Below are 18919 nucleotides of genomic sequence, written 5' to 3' on the forward strand. Positions count from 1 at the left end.
TGAGTTCCTTGTCTTCGCTGCTTTCTGATCCTCCTATTGTTTTTCTTCTACCTCGTTTCCCTAGAAGATGTAACCGCGGCGCTGTGCGACAAAGCGAACGCTTTTCGCATGGACTTTCTCTTCTGCGTCGGCTTCGTTGTGTGTACCACTCTGACTTCGTTCTCTCTTTTTCTCCCGAGTTCTTCTCGATCTCTGCGTCCTTCAGTTTTCTTCTTCCTTCCAAAGATTTCCTCTCCCAACTCCACGACGTCTGTTCTCCTCCGTCTCCCCAGGGGTATTCTCTTCCTTAGTTCCTCGTCTCTCCTCGCTCTGTTCTTCTCTCTTTGCCTCTCCTCTGATTCTCTCGTCTGATTCTCTCCTCTGACTCTCTCCTCTCCCTCCCTCTTCTCTCGGCTTCCGTCTGTGCTGCCCTCGTTCTGTCCCCCTTTTCTCTCATCTGCGCGTCTGCATTTTTTTCTCTGAAGATGACGTACCCTCCTCGCCGTCCACCCTCGTCTCCGTCCTCTCCCTCCTCTCCCTCCTCGGCTGCCTTCGCTTCCCGTTCGCGAGCGTCTTCTCCTCTTTTCTTCCGGCGTTTCACCGCCGACCTTCTCTCGCAGTCGAGATCTCCAGCAGACACTGAAGACGGCGAGGCCTCTCTTTCTCAGACTCCACGACAGGCGACGAATCGACCTCACAACGGTCCTCGCTTCTCAAACGCTGCGACAGCTGCAGCGGAACGAAACAAGCTCCTTCAAACGTTCGACCCTCTTCCTTCTCCTCCTTGGTCTGCAATATCTGCATCTTCTACGTCTTCTGCATCTTCTTCGTCTTCCTCCTCTTCTCCGACGCCGCAGGCTCTGCATCCCGCGGTTTCTGTCAACGGTCTCGCCTCGCACTCTTCTCTTTCGGTGGACCTGAGTGCGTTTCCGCTTTCCCCTCAGACGATTTCTTCTGCTTTCTCTCCTCGCCGATTCTCGTCCCGCGTCCGCGACTACGTCCTCACGCAGCCGGCCCTTCGGGTGTCTCTACAGCCTGCGCTCTCTGTCTCGTCGACTCGGCCTCTCTCGGGTGCTCCCGACGGCCGAGCCAAGACTGGCTCGGAAAGAGGCCAAAACGCCCTTTCTCTCACAGGGGAAGATGGCGGAGATGCCTCGCCATTCGCAGCCTTCTGCGCGCTTGTCACAGAGGGCGTAGGCCTCGGGCAGAACGCCGAAGTCGCTGCAGAGCTCGTCTACGACACCGTCGCCTCCCATCTTCTCGCGCTGGCTCCTCCGTCGTCTTCTTGTCGAGCCGAATCGGAGACAGGAGTCCCTGTCGAACTGCTGGGGCTCCTCGCAGAACTCCTCCCAGAAGGCAATGGAGAAGCTTTTTTCACCAGAGTCGTGGACGCCGGCAAAGCGATGCTGCTCGCAGACGCCCACCTCATCTGGGAGCGTGCGCTGTACGTACACTCGAATGAGGACTCGAAGCCAGGGGAGGCTGGCGGAGACTCAGCGGCGATCCTGGGCGAGGGTGCCGCAGACGATTCTCCGCTCGAAGGCGACGGCGAAAACAAAAATGGTCAGGAACAAGAAGCGAGACTCGCAGCCGCGCTGCTGATGTCGCCGTGGTGGCGAGCTGCTTGTCGCTCTGTCGACGCAAAATCGTTTGTCGACAGAGCAGCTGCAGCAGCCGAGACTGATGCCGCTGCTTGTCTTGCTGACCTCGTGGATGCGTCTCCGTACGGCATGGACTGGGTCGCGAAACTGGCGGCCCTCAGAGCCGCGGACCGTTCGTCCTCTTCGCTTCGGAAGCACAGTCAGGACACCGCGTTGCAAGACCTGCTTGGCAGCGTGAGTGAGTACGTTCACCCTGCGGTGGAAAGGACGATGGACGAGACATCTGCGACTCGCGAGAAGTCCGAGAGGAGCTTCCTGCCTCTCTCTTCCTCGGCATTTCATCCGCTCGCGGCGGAGGCGACGGCGCAGCTGCACCCGCTCGAAGGCGAGAGCGAATCCCCGTCCGCTTCTCCGAACCTGACGCATTCACTCAGGCCGCTCGCTTGGCTGAGACGCGTCTGCTGGTCTGCCACAGAAGGAGACGAGGACGCGGCATGCAGAGAGGAGGAAAGGCACGACAGCAGAGAAGGCGAGACACTGGGTGAGGAAACCGCACAGAAACGTAGAGGAGAAGAGCGGTAGGTAAGGTCCGGGATGTTCCGTTTCTCGAGGCGAAAACCACACAGCGGTGGACGACAAGGAGAAGGACGACGAAAGGATGCCCGCGAGGCAGCTGGAGGGGAGGGAGATGGCGTTCCGCGTCGCTCATGGAGAGGGATGCGAAGCGGTGGAGGGGGGACGGAGGGGGAAAGGAGGGGGAAGGGAGAAGAGAGATGGCTGAAGGAGCGCGAGAAAAAACGTTGCGTTTTATACGAACGTGTACGTTCGTTTACCTTAAACTGCGAAGAAGTTCGGTTCCTTCACCAATTCCTCGAAAAACGTTCTATGGACAAATGTATTCTGTAATTCTAGAGAAACTAGTCTTTGAACTCATGGACCTTAGAGAGAGAGCGACGCCTGAAAACGAAGTGAAGCCGCAGAAAGGAGAGAAAATCAGAGGGCGACGGTTAAGGAGTCGCAGGCGAAACGCAGTCGGGTGTACAGACACTGAGACACGTTTCCTTCTCTTCATTTTTTTTCAGTTTTGATGGCCGCCGTCCTGGCCGTGCTTTCGTCGTTTGGCGCCTCCTCTGGGCTTTGCCCCGGCAAGCGGGAAAGCGTTTCGAGTGAACTGTTTAATCTCCTGGGAGCGAAGTGCATCCACCTCCTTGACATGCTCGTGGCGAACGCGTCGCTCTTTCTGAGAGAGTTGCATCGGCTGCGAGACGAGAAAGCACAGCAGAACGCAAACGAAAAGCGTCGCGCCAGAGTTACTGCGAGACAACTCGTCGGAGCCTCGGTGAGCGACTGGGGGCGAAATCTGCCGCATGCAACACTGCATCGAAGAAAATATGCAAAGTCCCACAGTGACAATACGCTAGCCACTGCTAGAGGAGACAGTCTCATACGCGTCCTGCTCTCGTTCACAGTGTTACCCGGCAAAATACATAGATATTCACATATTCACATATACATATATATATATATATTCTGTAGACGTGTGTGTTTATGCAAGTAGGTATATATACATATATATATATATATATATGTATGTATACATGGCTATGTGTGTGCATATATGTAGATTTGTGATGTATACATCCATACATTCGTCAACACGATTTCTCTGTATCGCTCTCTCCATACATATTTACAATTATGTATATATATATGTATGTATATATGTATGCGTATTTCCATTCATCTGCAGGCTTTTCTGTGTTCTTGAACGCGTTGCCATCGATATTGTTGAGTCTGTGGCGTCGTGCAGGTGTTCATACAGAGGAAGAGTGAAATGTTGTTCCAACGGCTTCAGCAGAAAGTGGAAGGGAAGCAGCGTCGCCAGGCGGCGCTTGCGATGCAGCAAGACTCGTCGGCCTGCGGAATGCGAACGGTACCAGGCTGGGAAGAAGGCAGATCTTTGGAGGAAAGCATTTTGGATGTCCTGCTCGAGGAAGACTTCGAAGACGCCCCGCGAGCTCCCGGCACTCGTAAGTCTTCGCCGCGGTGCTCGGCGACGTCGAGGACAGTCACCAAAGTGGAGCGCGAGACGAAAAAAGAAACGCTCAAACGCACACCCGCGCCAGCGGCCTCATGCACAGAACTGCACAACCTAGATCTGGACTATCTTGCATACATCTCCACATATATGTATTTATATATGCTTGTCCTGTTACGTATAGACATGTTTATTTGTGTGTGTATATATGTGTTTGAATTTGTAGAAAAGCGTACACATTATCCTTATTTACATTCATATATATATATATATATATATACATATATATACATATATATATATACATATATATATATATATATATACATATATATATACATATATATATACATATATATATATATATATATACAGAGAGAGAGAGGTGCATTTCTTTATTGACATTGACGCGTTAGGGAGAGAATTGGAAGAGAGTTAGAGTGGTTGCTGTGAGAGATCTGGAAGACTCGTTCCTCGTGTCTTTCGACCGTGCGTCGCAAAGAATGGCTGGCAAAAGGCTGCTGCGTGAACGTGAGGGCAATCGTTTCCGAGTGTTTTTCTTTCTTCACTGTTTTCTGCTTTCCTCTTCTTGACTTTGGCCTGTGTGCGTTGCAGGCAGAGATCCGCCCACTCAGAGGCAGAAGATCGAAGGGAGCGTCGCGTCTGCATGCGCTCCCTCGACGTTGCCGGCAGGAGCAACTTGGAGACAGGAGCAGAAGATCGAGGAAGTTTTCATTCCACCTCCGGAGACGAAGACGGTGCGCGGGGGGGGGGGGGGTGGGGGCGAGGCCTGAAGCGTCGAAACCGAAGTGGAAAAAATCGACCACGAATTCGGATGAAAACGCGAAAAAAACGCTCGCGGGGAGGACCAGACGAGCGCGAAAGAAGCGCGGCTCGAGGGCACTGTCATGCGGAAGAAACGAGGGAGAAATCCTCGTGTGAAACACAGTCGCGTCTCTTGAGGCGCGAGTTTGAAGGGCAATCGGAGCTGATCCGAATCCGTGTGCGAGTGCAGGAGGTTTCGTACACCTCGAAGACTGCGGCGGGTGTGGGGTGTTCGATTTTTCTCCAACTCTTGCAAAGAAAAAGAAGCTCCTGCATGGCGCTGAAGGATGGCAACGACCCTGGGTGTCTCGGTGGCGTGCCGGTGCACCTTCGTGAGAGACTTCCTGGATTTTCTCGTTTGCAGCTTCCTGCCATTCGCCTTCCCTGCCTCTCGTGGCTTACCTCGTTTCTTTGAATCACTCGCCACAGGTCCCTCTCATTTCCTTCGTCCTGTCTGACCCTCGAACGTCGCGCAGTCGCCTTGCTTCTCGACTCATTCACTTGCCTCTTTTCTTCTCTCTTCGTCTTCTCTCTTCGTCTGTGTCGTTCCGGCTTCGTCCTCACTCCCCTCTGCTTCGTTTCTTTTCTGGCTCTTCACCGTTCCCTCATTCCCCAGTCTGTTCGTCTGCGTCGCTGTTCTCAGGTACCGCAGTCGTCGCTGATTCCAATTGCGGCGTTGCCTGCGTGGGCGCGCGTCTGCTTCCCCAACGTGACGCACCTGAACACGTTGCAGTCTCGAGTCTATGCTGCTGCGTTCCTCAGTGGCAAGTCGATGCTGGTGTCTGCGCCGACGGGAGCAGGGAAGACGAATGTCGCAGTCCTGTCGATTCTTCAGCAAGTCTTCGAGCACCGGTTTCTCCAGATCGCGCCGCGGGGACGTGCGCGACCTCGCGTCTCGCACCGCTCTGCAGGCCGTTCAGGTGTCGACGGCGGAGACGAGCCGTCGTGCGTCGTCGAGGAACCTGTTTGTTTCGAACTCGCGTCAGAAACGAACAGGTCGGCAGCTGCACAAGACCTGCACGCGCCTTCGCTCAGTTGTGCCCGCGGGATTCATGGCCTCGAAGGATCAAACACCGAGGTTGCCTCCTCTTCGTCGGCTTCGCCTCCGGCTCCTGCGTCTGCTTCCGTTTGCTCGGATGGACGCTTTTCGCCGCCGTCTGCGCGGTTGTTCAAGGTTGTGTACATTGCGCCTATGAAGTCGTTGGTCGTGGAGGTGGTGGACAAGCTGGCGGCCGCGCTCGGGAAGGTCGGCCTCGTTGTGAAGGAGATGACTGGCGACGTCTCGCTGTCCCCGCACGAGATGCAGAGCGTCCACGTGATAGTCACGGTGCCCGAGAAATGGGATATCTTGACGCGAAATGCGCGCAACAGCAACTTCGGGGCAGACGACTCGGAGGCGGAGGAGAGGAACTTGATGACGAGCGTCAAGTGCATCATCATCGACGAGATCCACCTCCTCGACGACGAACGAGGTCCCGTTCTCGAGTCCATCGTCGCGCGCGTTCTGAGACATGTCGAGGAAACGCAAGTCCACACCCGGCTCATCGGAATCTCCGCGACGCTGCCCAACTGGTGCGACGGAGAGAGGAAGCGACCGGGCGGCGGCCCACCGCGCAGAGAGAAAAAAAAAGAGCAGAAAGACCAGCCAGGAGAGGAAGAAGCAAACGGAGGAGAAACGAGAGAGAGAGAACGAGGGAAAGAGACAGAGATGAAAGGAAGAACTGAAGAAGAGAACGAAGTGCGATTCACGGAGACGAAGAAGAAAAAGAAGAAAAAGAAGAAGAAGAAGAGAAAGAAGAGAAAGGGGAAGAAGCACGCGGGAGAGGACGAGGTGGACGACTGGGGAGAGCATCCTGGACAGGGAAGAAAGAACAAGAGAAGAGAAGAAGGAGAGTGAACACAACGAGCGAAGAAACAGGCAAAGAGAAGAGTGCGAAGGAGACGGTGAAAAAGCTTCGTGCCACACCTCGTAAACCGTCGAGGATGCCCATCGAGGATGTGTCATTGAACAGATATCTTGAGAATGTCTTTATATATATATATATATGTATATATATGTATATATATATATATATGTGTCTGTATAAATATAATTATGAATATATATATATATATATATGTGAAATTGAATATTTTTGTGTCTGCGTTTTTTTGACTACTGAAGAACTTTGAGAATTGTTTGCAGACGCACGTGGTAAGTGGACGCTGTGTGTTGCAGACGAAGTCCTGGAGGCTGTGACCTTCCCTTAAAGTTGCCTTTTATCCTCATATGTTAATGACAGATGCTAAATGTCTATCATATTTAATTGGATTAATCTTCTTACAAGCGGCTTTTGGTTTGATGGAACTATCACATCCAGATGACTGTCTCTCCCTGCGTTTGCTAGGCAAGACGTCGCGGCGTTTCTTCGCGTCGAGCCGAGCAGGGCGTTTTTCTTCGGCGCAGACACGCGGCCCATTCCTCTGGAGCAGACGCTGGTCGGAGCGCTGGAGAGCGACGCACAGAGGCGACGGCAGAAGGTGAATGACGTCTGTTACGCAAAGGTGGTGGAAGCTGTGAAAAACGGGCATCAAGCTCTCGTCTTTGTGCATTCTCGTCGGGAGACGGTCGCGACTGCAGAGTTCCTCGTCCAGGCAGCCCAAGCTCAGGGACATCTTGGACTCTTCGTCAGTCAGGTGGGGTCGAACGGAAGCGAAGAACAGGAAACAAGGAAGAGAAACGAAAGAAGCAGCGATGAAAAAACGACGAAGAACAGAAGACGCGACAGCCACTGGACCACAACGCTTCTCTGTGAGCGCGGACGCATCTTTTTCGAGGCTACGAGCTGCTCTCTCCGTAGTTTCGCATCAATCTGTGTCGTGCGTTCGCCAAGTGATGCGTCGCTTTCGTCTGTGTCTACCCCCCAATCCTGCGATTAACCACCCACACACAGCCAAAGACTTCAAACGTCCATCCACAGACTCTCGTCAACGTATGAGTGCAGATGATGCGCGTACAGATCGGAACGCATAAATACAAATATACTTATACAGACATGTATACATATATATAAATATATATATATATATATGCATCCATATATGTATCTATACATGGACATACATCTATATCTATATCTATATTTATATCTATCTATATCTATATATATCTATATCTATCTATCTATCTATATATATATATATATATATATGCGAGGGTCTATATGTTGATTGGACTGCATGTGTCTGATTCAGATGTCTCTGTTTTTTGTCGGCAGGCGAAGGCGTCTTCGAGCTACGCGCTGCTGGCTAGCCAGGCGCACAAGTCCCGCTGTCGAGAGGTCGCTTCGCTTTTTTCTAACGGGGTCGCGATTCACCACGCTGGCCTTCTGAGGAGCGACCGTCTCTTGGCTGAGAAGCTTTTCCGCACAGGTCAGAAGACAGGAAAAGGGGAAAGCAAATGAAGTACCCTAATCTCCTGTGGTCGCCTGAGCCGTGGTTTCTTCTGGCCTTCGCTCGGCTCTCGTTTGCCGTTTTTGTTCTCCTCCTCAGCTCCTGTTCTCAGTCGTCGCGTAGGCGACGAGGCGCAGGCCGTTCAATGCAGCGCATCGCAGCACTCCCAGAGTCGCTCTCCAGACTTGCAGGCAACACAAACGGATGCATGAGTGGACGAAGCATTTTTCGCGACAAAAATAACAGACGGCACATGCACATCGTTTCAGTTCAGGCCTTTATATGGAAATTGTGCAATGCCATATGTAAATACATCCATCTATACGTCTCCATTCGACAAGGTAGGCGGCGGCACATGTATATATATGTATATATATATATATATATGTATATATGTATATATGTATAGATATGTATAGATATATGGAGGACCACATATACGTAGGCACTGGTGTGCACTGGGTATTTCGTTCAACCGATTCTCTTATTTTCTGTGCGGCAGGATCCACCCCTGTGCTCTCGCACTTTGTGTCTCTGTCGCTCATTGGTTTCTCCTTTTCTCTTTTATTTATTTTTATTTGGTTTTTCCGCTGACAGGAGCTGTCCGAGTGCTCTGCTGCACAGCGACGCTGGCATGGGGAGTGAACCTGCCGGCGCGCACGGTCATCATAAAAGGAACAAGCGTCTACGACTCTAAATCGGGAGGCTTCCGCGACATCAGTAGGAGTTTCTGAAAGACAGGAGGTCGTCTTCGTTTCGTTTTCAAGCAGGACGCGACAGTTGCGCAGCTTGAACTGGACACAGCTCCTGTCTATCTGCCTATCGACCCTGTCTATCGCCCCCGTACCCTTCTGCCGCCCACGCAGATATCGATTCTTACAAATATATATGTATACACATACACATACATATACGCATATATGTATATATATATATATATATATAAAGAGAGAGAAACGGTGCACGTGATCGCGTTCTTCTTTTTGATGTAGCATCGTTTATCTTTGCATATAATCCTAAGTTTCTCTTTCGTGATTGAGTCGACCGTGGAGTCCCCATTAAAGTCAGTCTGCCCTCTGTTTGCTCACGTTGAAAAAGTGCAAAGGTGCAGCGTAGATACAGAGGGACGCGCGAGGTTGTGAAAAGGCAGGCGGGCAAAAGTCGATTCTGCTTGGAGTTCTTTGTCTTCTCTTTCCACGCATGATTTGGGGTATCCTTTCCCAGCCGTCCGTTGTTGTGAAGCTTCTCCCTGTTCCTCTTTTTTTTATTTGTCTTCGCGAATTTTCGCTCTTACCCTCTCTTCCGTGGTCTCTGTGTCCTTCCTCTCTTTGACTCTTTCCTTCCCTCGTTCCTAATCTCTTCATCCCGTTGTATCGCCTATTCCAGTTTCCTCTGTTCTTCTTGCTCCCGGTCCTCTTGTTCTCTCTCTTCTTCTGCTGCTTGTCACCACTGTTGACCTCTCGCGCTTGACCTCTCGCTCTTGATTTCTCGCTGCGCCTGCTTCTCGTTCGCTCTCGCCGCTTCTCCGCCGCGTTCCAGCATCTGGACGTTCTCTGCGACTTGCGTCGCCTCGATTCCACGTTGCACCATTCGCGGCTGCCCTCGAGCCTCGTTTCGTCTCTTCTGCAGGCGTCCTGGACGTCCTGCAGATCTTCGGTCGAGCTGGGCGCCCCCAGTACGACACCCGCGGCTCTGCTGTGCTTATCACCGAGGGGCATGAACGCCTCATGCGCTACGTCGGACAGCTGACGCACAGTTTGCCAGTCGAGAGCAAGTTTCTCGAAAATCTCGAAAACGCACTCAACGCAGAAGTTGCCATCGGCACTGTGTCCTCCGTCGACGAAGCCGTCGACTGGCTGCGATACACCTTCTGCTTCGTGCGAATGTGCAGGTCAGAAACTCACAAGCAAAGAAACAATCCACTTCTTCTCTATTTTTATACGCTCCACTCCTCATCTATATGCTTTCGTACGTCCATATACACTCTTCATGCATGCATCTATAAGTATCCGTATGCATATATATACGTACATATATATATATATATATATATACATACGCATATATATATATATATATATGTGTCTGTACCTATGCACACCCAAACCTAGACAGAGTTAATTTGTTTCTTCCTTTCACATGCGCGCCATAGGATCTTGTATATATATATATATGCATATCTTCATATATATTTTTATTTATGTGTGTTTGTGCGTGACGTGTAGCTGCATGTGTATTGTGCGTGGACAACGAGGAGTGGTTTGGATCGGTTCTCTGGGCCTTGGATGCCTTTGCTTGGTTGGTGTTTTCCGCTGTTTTCTTTGGCATTCTCAGAAACCCAAGAGTTTACGGCGCAGACGAGACGATCCTGATGGACGACCCAGAGTTGTGTGCTCTTCGGCGAAAACTCATTGTCGACGTAAGCCTGCATACTGGCCTTTGTTCCTCGAAAGCGTTTGGACTTTATCCTGCGTTCTGTGGGTCAAGGTGCGCTTTGAGCGCCTCTCGGCAGCAGGCCTCACGTTTTCGTTCTCATAAACTGGCAGTGCCTCCTTGGCAAGTTTGTTGACTTTCAGGATACCCGACCCCGTTTGCCTGGGTGTTCGTCTTAAGCCCTCGCCTTCTCTTTTGCGCACTGGAGGTTCATCGTCTGCACCACTTGGGGATTTCTGCTGCATGCACAAGACGCGCCTTGTCGACGCCTTCCTCTTCAAATCAAGAAACGCTCTGTCTTGTCCTTCAGTGGAAGAAGCGCTCTGTCTTCTCCTTCAATGCAAGAAACGCTCTGTCTTGTCCTTCAAGGCAAGAAACGCTCTGTCTTGTCCTTCAAGGCATGAAGCGCTCTGTCCTGTTCTGCGAAACCGACATGTTCCAGCGGCGCGTCGTCGTCGCCTGCGTCCTCTTTTCTTTCTGAACCAGCGTCTCCATCTCTTCAGCTGAAGTCTGTCTGTCTGTTCGCCTCTGCTGTTAGGCCGCTGAGACGCTCCATAAGCACCGCTTGATCCGTTTTAACTCGAGAACGCAGCGTCTCGACCCCACAAATCTCGGACGCATGGCCTGTCGTTACTACGTGGACTACGAAACAGCTTCACTCTTTCGTCAAGACGTCGAACTTGGCGTGGACGAAGACAGAGTGATTTTACGTCTCCTCGGACTCGCGAAGGAATTTGCGTCTCTCAAGGTATGCGAATTGAAGCGGTGTCTCTGCGCAAGCTAAAGCAACACAGTTTGGAGGTTCGCCAGCCTCTTGGCCCCGCGAAACGGACGCCTGCATGGTCGCTGACTGTGAAGCGACAGTGGGTTCCGAGAACGTCAAACGCCGCGCTGGTGCGGCCTCGAAAGGCGCAGAGATCACGGTGACTCGCGCTCTCTGCAAACGTCTGTTGGGCGACAGAGACGCCTTTCTTCGTCGCGTGCCTGGTATGGAGGTCTCGACCCCCAAGCGTCTTTGCCTTATGACGAAAAGGCAACTGCACGGGGAGATTTCACTCTCGTTGCGGCGTGAGCAGCATCATCATCAGAATGTTGCGGCGTTTGTTCGGCGATTCAGTCCACAGCGGAAGTCGACTCGCCTCGCAGTCTATGTCGCTTGTTCGGTCGATTATTTCAGAACACAATTCCTCCGCTGCGCTTCCTGTTTGTTTCTGCACACGACTTCATCCCCAGAAACGCCGAATTCACTCGAGTTGAAAGATGACATCCGGCGATCAGAAAACAGAGATGTCACTGGGTCGGGGAACGCTCGAGTCGCTGGGGATGTCTGGCGTCTGCCTCTAGAGAACCTTTCGCCGTATCACAGAGGATCGGAGGTATTCTCGGCTGCTCGAATTCGAGACGACGCCAAGTCCCCGACGAAACGCGTCTCTCGTTTCACCTGCCCCACAAAAAGCAATACGGCAAACATTCACATTTCTCTGTAGCCAGGCACACAGTTGTGCAACCCGCATACGACTCAACTTCGAATGCGTTTTCGTACTTTTCGGTGTGGCGGATCGTCTTCTCTCACTCCTTCCGACTTCTGCAGACCTCGGATCTCACGGCGTTCGCCTCTTCTCGTCCTCTCCCCCTTTTCAGGATCTGTCAGTCCAGCCTTTTCGGACGTATGTACACCTCAGTGTGGCGGCTGCTCTGAGTCGCGCTGGAGTGTGCCCAGTCTGCCGAAACTTTGTCTTCCTTCGCGTTCGCGTCTTGTTTTCCTTCGCGTGCGCCTTCCGCGTCGACGCGGATTGACATCCTTGTTGCTCGCGCGTCTTTCTCTCTTGTTTCAGGTTCGAGACGACGAAGAGAGCGAATTGTCAAACTTGCGGAGAAGCGCCATTTGCCGAGTGCCGATTGTGGGCGACTTCGACGCGCCAGAGGCGAAAGTTCAGACGCTCGTCCAAGCCGCGCTCGCACAGGCGCCGATCAAAGCGTTTTCCCTCTGTGCCGACTCCAACTACGTTCAGGCCGTGAGGATTTATCGCTTCAGAAATAAAGAAGCTGGACGCTCGCGAGAGAGACGCGCTGCCTCCATGCGCGCGCATGTCCCTCGCGGCATCTCACGCATGCGAAGCAGCCGACCGACAGTGTCAGCGGGATTGTCCGTGTCTTGTCTCTTCTGCGCTTCACACCTTGGCCAGTCTACGTTCTCGTTTGCGTAGCAGTCCTTCATTCGCTCCCACAGAGAGTTAAGAATTTCAGAGAAGAGAACGCGGGGACATTCTCGACTTCCCTCAGATCACCTGCTTGCCTCGGGGTCCAGATCTCCTCGTTTTCGCGCGTCTTTGCGGAGGCGAAAGAACGCGACGTTTGTTTCTCTCTCTCTCGACGATTTTTCCTTCTTTTCTCTCGCATCGCGCTTGGCCCTGCGTTACGCGGGAGGTTCCGCGTTCCTTGTTTTGGCGCGTCTCAGAATATTGGGCGACTGTGTCGCGCGCTCTTCGTCACCAGCCTCTCTCAGGGCGACGCCAGTTCAGCAGAGAAAATCCTGGAGTGGACCAAGGCAGTGGAGAGAGGCTTGTGGCCGACTTCTCACGTTTTGATGCATTTCTGCAATCCCAACTGCTTCGACCCCGACGTACAAAAACGCAGACAACCTTACGTACCGCGAGCCAACGAACATCCTGTAAGCTCTCACACATCTGCACCTCCACATAAAAAACTCCATTTAAATACATTTACAGCATACATAAAAATTGACATAAATATACATATATATACATATATGTATATATATGAATATTATATGTGTTTGTATACGAGTGTGGACACCTATGTTAACCGTATCACGTTCAGCGTGGACCTCTGTATATATATATATATATATATATACATATATTTATATATGTTTGTCGATATACAGGTGCATCTGTATTCTAGGCGAGACATGTGTGCTTGTCAATTGAGGCGCCGAGGGTGCGAGAACGCTGTTCCTTGACTGTGGCTCTAAATGGCATGCTTTCTTCTTTGCTCTCGCGTTCGGCCTCGTCCCCCGCCCCGCGCCGCGCGCAGGTTGAAACATGCGTTTTCTCTCCGTTCTGTGTGTTGCTTTTTTTTTCAGGGAAAGCAAAACAGACTGGTGCTCAGAGAAGGGATGGTGAGCCGCCTGGAGAAGCATCAGTTTGCGCTGGGTCGACTGCGAGACTTAGGCGCCAGCGAAATCGCCTCCCTCGTCGCCAGCAAGGCCGACGGCCAGGACGTCGCGCTTGCCATCCGGATGGTCCCCGATCTGGAACTCGACGTTAATGTGCAGGCAAGAGCATGGACGCTGTGAATGGAAACTGAAACAACTCAAGGGAGGGGGAGAGGCGCAGAGGCAGCGGGAGGGAACACCCGCAGAGAATAAAAGACCGAGAGTCGGAGAGAAGCGGCAAGAAGCGGACGAACAGTGTGGAGTTCACGTTGTGCGCGGGCAAGCACGAGAGAGCGCGAGAATCATGCTGCGTTTTCCTTCTTTTTTCCTCCCATCCCCTCTTTTCTTCTCGCGTTCATCCTTTGTCCTTTCCGTTCCCCGGTTGCTCCTTTTCTTCCTTTCTTCCTTTCTTTCTTCCTTCCTTTCTTCCTTCCTTCTTGCAGCTCTCTTTCGTCCTTTTTCTCGCTGGCGCGCATGTTCTCTTCACTCTCTCAAGACAGGGGGGCCTCTCCTGAAGGATAGCATAGCAATGAGTCCGCGTTGTGCGTCGGAGTAACTTGCTACGACGACCTGATACGTCGCGTTGTGCCTTCTGTCCAATTCGCTCCTTCCAGCCGATAACGGCCGCGATTCTGCGCGTGTCGATCGCACTGCGATTCACCGAGGAGTTTTTATGGTCAGCCTGGTGGCATGGAAATGGAGAACTCTTTCACCTCTGGGTTGCGGACGTCGACACCCAGCGTCTCCTTCACACCGAAGAAGTCACGATGCAGAAAGAAAACATGTACGCTCTGGAAAAGCCTCTCTTCTTCTCGTTCCAGTCCGCAACTCGCTCGCGCAACTCCCCCCTCTCGTTCGATGCATGCGTCCATCTACCTAGACACCTGTATTTTTTTATACAGGAAAATTTATGCAGGAATATTTATGAATGCGTCCCTATCTCTGTCGTTCTCCACAGAGATCAGATGACATCTTGTCATACATACATACATATATATATATATATATATACATGTATATATGCGTTTATTTCGTCCAGGTTGCCGTAGATCTTTGTATGTATGTATACATATATAAATAATATATAAATACGTATTTGTGTACATCTCTATATGTATATAAAAGTACATTTCTATTTTTCATGTCATTGTATGTTTGGCTGAAACGGGGCACAGGGTATCTTCCTTGAACGCGAGGGCGCGAGGAAAGGAGGAGGCTTCACGGTTGTTGGTGCGTCTGAGGTTCGCTCTGTCGCGAGAGTTCCCTTTCTCCCCTTTCTCCCTCTGTCTCCTCCTACGCTTTCCCCTGGATCCCCGTGTTGCTTTCAGCCGGGAGGCGCGGGAGGTATCTTTCGCGTTGCCTCTTCACGAGCCGACTTCCACGCAGTTCCAGGTCTTGGTGATTTCCGACAGATGGGTCGGTGTCTCCTTCCAGCATTTGTTCTCTGTGCGGCACTGTCTCCTTCCTGACAAGCGTCAGGCCCACACCGAACTGCTCGACTTGCATCCGCTGCCTCGCACAGGTGGGCAGGCAAACCCCAGCTGCGAAATCCCTCTTCTCTTGGCAGCCGCACAGTCGCAAGCGTCTGCAGACGAAGTCGAGACAGAGCTGCAGGCAACAGGCCTTCTTCTGGGGAGTATCTATACCGCGAGCTGAACCACTGTGAACCACTGGTTTCGCTCTTTTTAAGGTTTGGGGTCACCGGAGCGAAGTTCTGCAGTGCCCTTCATGGCCTTGTGTTAAGCGCATTTACCATGACTGTGTGCACTCTTCATCTTCGCCGTTCAAGAGTTGACCTTTGGGAGAGCTCCGACCTCTGTGTGCTTCCGTTGCATGCAAGTTGAGTCTCCCTTCGTTGGTTCTACAAAGCTTCAATGCTTGCCGACTTCCGTGTATCCACTGAGCAACACCAGCGAGACGCGGGGACACAAAGCGCGAACCAAGTCCGGAGTGAGGGAAACGAGAGAGGAGCTTGTCGATGCAGATGGTCTTTCTGTCCGGCGTCCCTATCTCGATAGCGCGCAGGTTTTGATGGAAGTTCGGTTCTGCATGCGCAAGCACCTTCAGAGGTGTAGAGACGTCTCGGCGGCCGCGCCGCAGAGGTTCAACACGACGAAGGCATTTGCGTCTGGTTTTTCTGTCTGATGAAGGAGACGCAGTTTTGTCGACGCTCCGTTCGCCCAGACGCTTGGCTTCCCTCTACGGGATATCTGTCTTTCGGCTCTCTGTGGCGCGCCGTTTTGGATGCTCTCTTTGTTTTTTTCGGTGTCGGTTTCCTCTTGCTTTCTCCGCTGTCGACACTGTGCTGCGGGATCATGTCGCAGTTTCGCTTTCGGCTCTGCTTCCCTCTTCGCCCTCAGCACTGAACAATCCGGAGTTCGAGGCGCTCTACAATTTCCTGTATTTCAATCCAATTCAGACGCAAACGTTCCACGTCTGCTACCACACAAACTACAATGTGCTTCTGGGCGCCCCCACAGGCAAGTTAAAACAAGACCTACAGCGGCGCGGGCCATCCCTATCAACCTTAGTCATCTCCTCGAGACTCAGTCGGGGATCCCGAATCCAACACTGTTCTCGTCCTCATCCCAATCAAACGGGAGGTAGACATACGTATAAATATATATATATATATATATATATATGTATATATATATATATGTATATATATATGTATATATATGTGCATATATTACAGTTTGGAGGGAGAAATGTGGATGTGTCTGTTTGTGAAGTCTTTGGTTGGCTTCCTTGCAGGAAGCGGTAAGACGATTGTTGCGGAGCTGGCAATGTTGCGATTGTTCGCTACCTCGCCGAAGCAGAAAATTGTTTACATTGCTCCTTTGAAGGCACTTGCCGCCGAGCGTCTCGAAGACTGGTAAGTGTTTCTTTTTCTCGTCTGTGTTTCTTTGGTCAGGGCATTTGTTTCGATTTTTCTCTGTGGTTCACGGTTTTTCTCTCTTCCGCATTCGAGAGGGAGACACGACCGCCAGCCCAGTTTACCCCCGTCACGCTGAGAGGGCGCGTTTCATCCTCTGGTGTCTCTTTTTCGAATTTTCTTTCCTTTTTTCGCAGCTGCGTTTTTGAAACGTGTGTTGCCGAGTCGCGTTCGTCTTTCCCCCTCCCTCCTTCCTTGATTATCTCGCGTTTTTCTTCCTGAACCTGTGCGTTGTCACTTCCCTTTCGCGCTCGACCCGTTCACCAAGTCTCTCTGGGATCTCGCGTTCTCGTGTCTAGCGAGTGCGTCCTCGCAACTCTCTCGACGCCGTCTCCTCTCCGCCGCTTCTCTGTGAGACTTCTTGCTTCAGGAAAGCGCGGTTTGAAGGAAAGTTGAAGAAGCGAGTCGCAGAGTTCACGGCAGATGCGGAGGCAGAGAACGCGCGAGACTTCTGGAAAGCAGACATCTTCGTCTGTACACCTGAGAAGTGGGATGGTCTGTCTCGACAGTGGAGAGAGCGGCGGTTCGTCCAGCAAATAGGTCTTGTCGTCATCGACGAGATTCACCTGCTCGGACAAGACAGAGGCAAGTGCATGTCACCAAGCCTTTCAGGCTTCTGTTCGCCTGCCATTCATCAGACCTCCCAGCGTCTTTTCACATACAAATCTTCAGTCCGTTGACGGCGTGTCTACCTAATTATATATATATATATATGTGTGTATATATATATATATATATATGTATATATATATATATATATATGTGTATATATATGTATATATATATATGTATATATATATATATATATATGTGTATATATATGTATATATATATGTATATATATGTATATATATATATATATGTATATATATATATATATGCATTCATGTATATATTATACTTGTGTGTTTCGTGTATGGGGTATCTTCGGGAAAGACGTTTTTATGAGTGCATGAATGCGTCGACGCTGCAATGCAAATTTGAGGCATGTGCCTTTCTCCCTCTCTCAAAATACCTTTATATTCATAACACGATAAATATACAAAAGGTCGTGTAATCGAAAACTGTGTTTTTCACAGTGTCTCAAGATATCCACATGCATATTCGTGACTACAGGTATACATATATATATATATATATATATATATGCGTCTGAGTTGTGTGTCGTTGTCTCTCGCTCCGCGTCCTTATCCCTCGCCCTCTCGCTACATATATATATATATATATATGTCTCTGGTTTTCTCGGTTTCTTTAGGGCCAGTGCTGGAAGCCATTGTGAGTCGGATGCGGTACGTGAGCAGTCAGACAGACCAGCCAGTTCGTTTCGTCGGCCTCTCCACGGCTCTCGCGAACGCGTCAGACGTTGCGGCTTGGCTGGGCATTGGAAAAATCGGCCTCTTCAACTTCAAACCTGCCGTCCGGCCGGTTCCCTGCTCCGTGCACATCCAAGGTGAGAGCGCAGCCTAGAGCCGGGCGGCGATCCCCGGAGACAGAACGAAAGAATGCAGGAAGCAGTGTTACGGGGAAAGGCGAGGAAAGAGAGAAAGGAGGGGAAAAGGCAATGACGAAGAGAAGGGCATCCAGAAGGAGACGGGAGGCGAGAAGAAGCAGCGCAGGAAATGCGAGAAAAAGCCGACGAAGGGAACAGGAAAGAAGAGAGAGAGAGCGAAGTCAGAGCGAGCTGACAAGAGAAATGCAGAAATAATGAGGGGAAGAGAAAAACCGAGCACACGAGACAGAACGCGAGGAAAGACGCGTAAACTGAAATCAAGGGAAAGAGAGAAAACGCCAAGACAAGGGTCGCTTTCCAAGCGCGACGAACTTGCCACACTGGCGACCTTGCCGAATAGAGACACGGTGTATGTACACCCCATGAGGTCCTGCACTTTCGCTTTTCAGGCTTCCCTCAAAAACATTATTGTCCTCGAATGAACGCGATGAACAAGCCGGTGTTCGAGGCGCTCCTCACGCATGCATCCCCCGACCTCTCAGCGGAAGACATGCATACGCCGCCAGAGATCTTAAACGGCGTCTACAGCACTTGTACTTTCTTTTCTTCGTCTTCTTCCTCTTCTTCCTCTTCGTCCTCTTCGTCCTCGTTTTCTTCCTCGTTTTCTTCCGCTTCGTCTTCAGCTGGTCCTCGTCGCTTTTCTCCAATTGCTTTGCGGCCCTCCTTGGTGTTCGTCTCTTCTCGGCGACAGACGAGACGCACCGCACAAGAACTGGTGTCTCTGTTGCATACTCGACATGAGCATGCGACAGATCTTTTCCTCGACGTCCGCCCGGAGGAAGCTGACGAGTTTTCTCAGACTGTCGAGTCTGTTCAGGTGCGTCTGACATCCTGCGCTTCGACTTTACTCTGGCGTGTCTGTCTATGTGCGATACTTTGCGTCAAAAGTTTGGTTCGCTTTCCTTCAACCAAGCGTCCGTCCAGGAGGCCTTTCCACGCGCAGGGGCTGAGAGATGCACACTCTTCCCAGTCACGGCACGAGATA

The 18919-nt window shown here is 51.2% G+C and overlaps 1 protein-coding gene across 1 annotated transcript in view; it reads left to right on the plus strand.

Moving 5' to 3' along the window:
• Nucleotides 1-18919, plus strand: part of TGME49_249810 (activating signal cointegrator 1 complex subunit 3, putative) — a 27638-nt gene continuing 8719 nt past the window's right edge. The window contains exons 1-21 of the mRNA XM_018780915.1: nucleotides 1-2121; nucleotides 2663-2919; nucleotides 3391-3610; nucleotides 4234-4376; nucleotides 5087-6015; nucleotides 6831-7119; nucleotides 7701-7854; nucleotides 8473-8595; nucleotides 9505-9766; nucleotides 10210-10294; nucleotides 10847-11056; nucleotides 12144-12323; nucleotides 12767-12979; nucleotides 13415-13600; nucleotides 14101-14270; nucleotides 14815-15008; nucleotides 15847-15970; nucleotides 16248-16364; nucleotides 16795-17009; nucleotides 17680-17874; nucleotides 18324-18751. Of these exons, the coding sequence (XP_018635053.1) occupies nucleotides 465-2121; nucleotides 2663-2919; nucleotides 3391-3610; nucleotides 4234-4376; nucleotides 5087-6015; nucleotides 6831-7119; nucleotides 7701-7854; nucleotides 8473-8595; nucleotides 9505-9766; nucleotides 10210-10294; nucleotides 10847-11056; nucleotides 12144-12323; nucleotides 12767-12979; nucleotides 13415-13600; nucleotides 14101-14270; nucleotides 14815-15008; nucleotides 15847-15970; nucleotides 16248-16364; nucleotides 16795-17009; nucleotides 17680-17874; nucleotides 18324-18751 (6351 nt within the window). The 5' untranslated portion in view covers nucleotides 1-464. The remainder of the gene's footprint in view (nucleotides 2122-2662; nucleotides 2920-3390; nucleotides 3611-4233; nucleotides 4377-5086; nucleotides 6016-6830; nucleotides 7120-7700; nucleotides 7855-8472; nucleotides 8596-9504; nucleotides 9767-10209; nucleotides 10295-10846; nucleotides 11057-12143; nucleotides 12324-12766; nucleotides 12980-13414; nucleotides 13601-14100; nucleotides 14271-14814; nucleotides 15009-15846; nucleotides 15971-16247; nucleotides 16365-16794; nucleotides 17010-17679; nucleotides 17875-18323; nucleotides 18752-18919) is intronic.

Source organism: Toxoplasma gondii, chromosome XII (genome assembly GCF_000006565.2).
Source record: "Toxoplasma gondii ME49 chromosome XII, whole genome shotgun sequence".
Taxonomy (NCBI): Eukaryota; Apicomplexa; class Conoidasida; order Eucoccidiorida; family Sarcocystidae; genus Toxoplasma; species Toxoplasma gondii.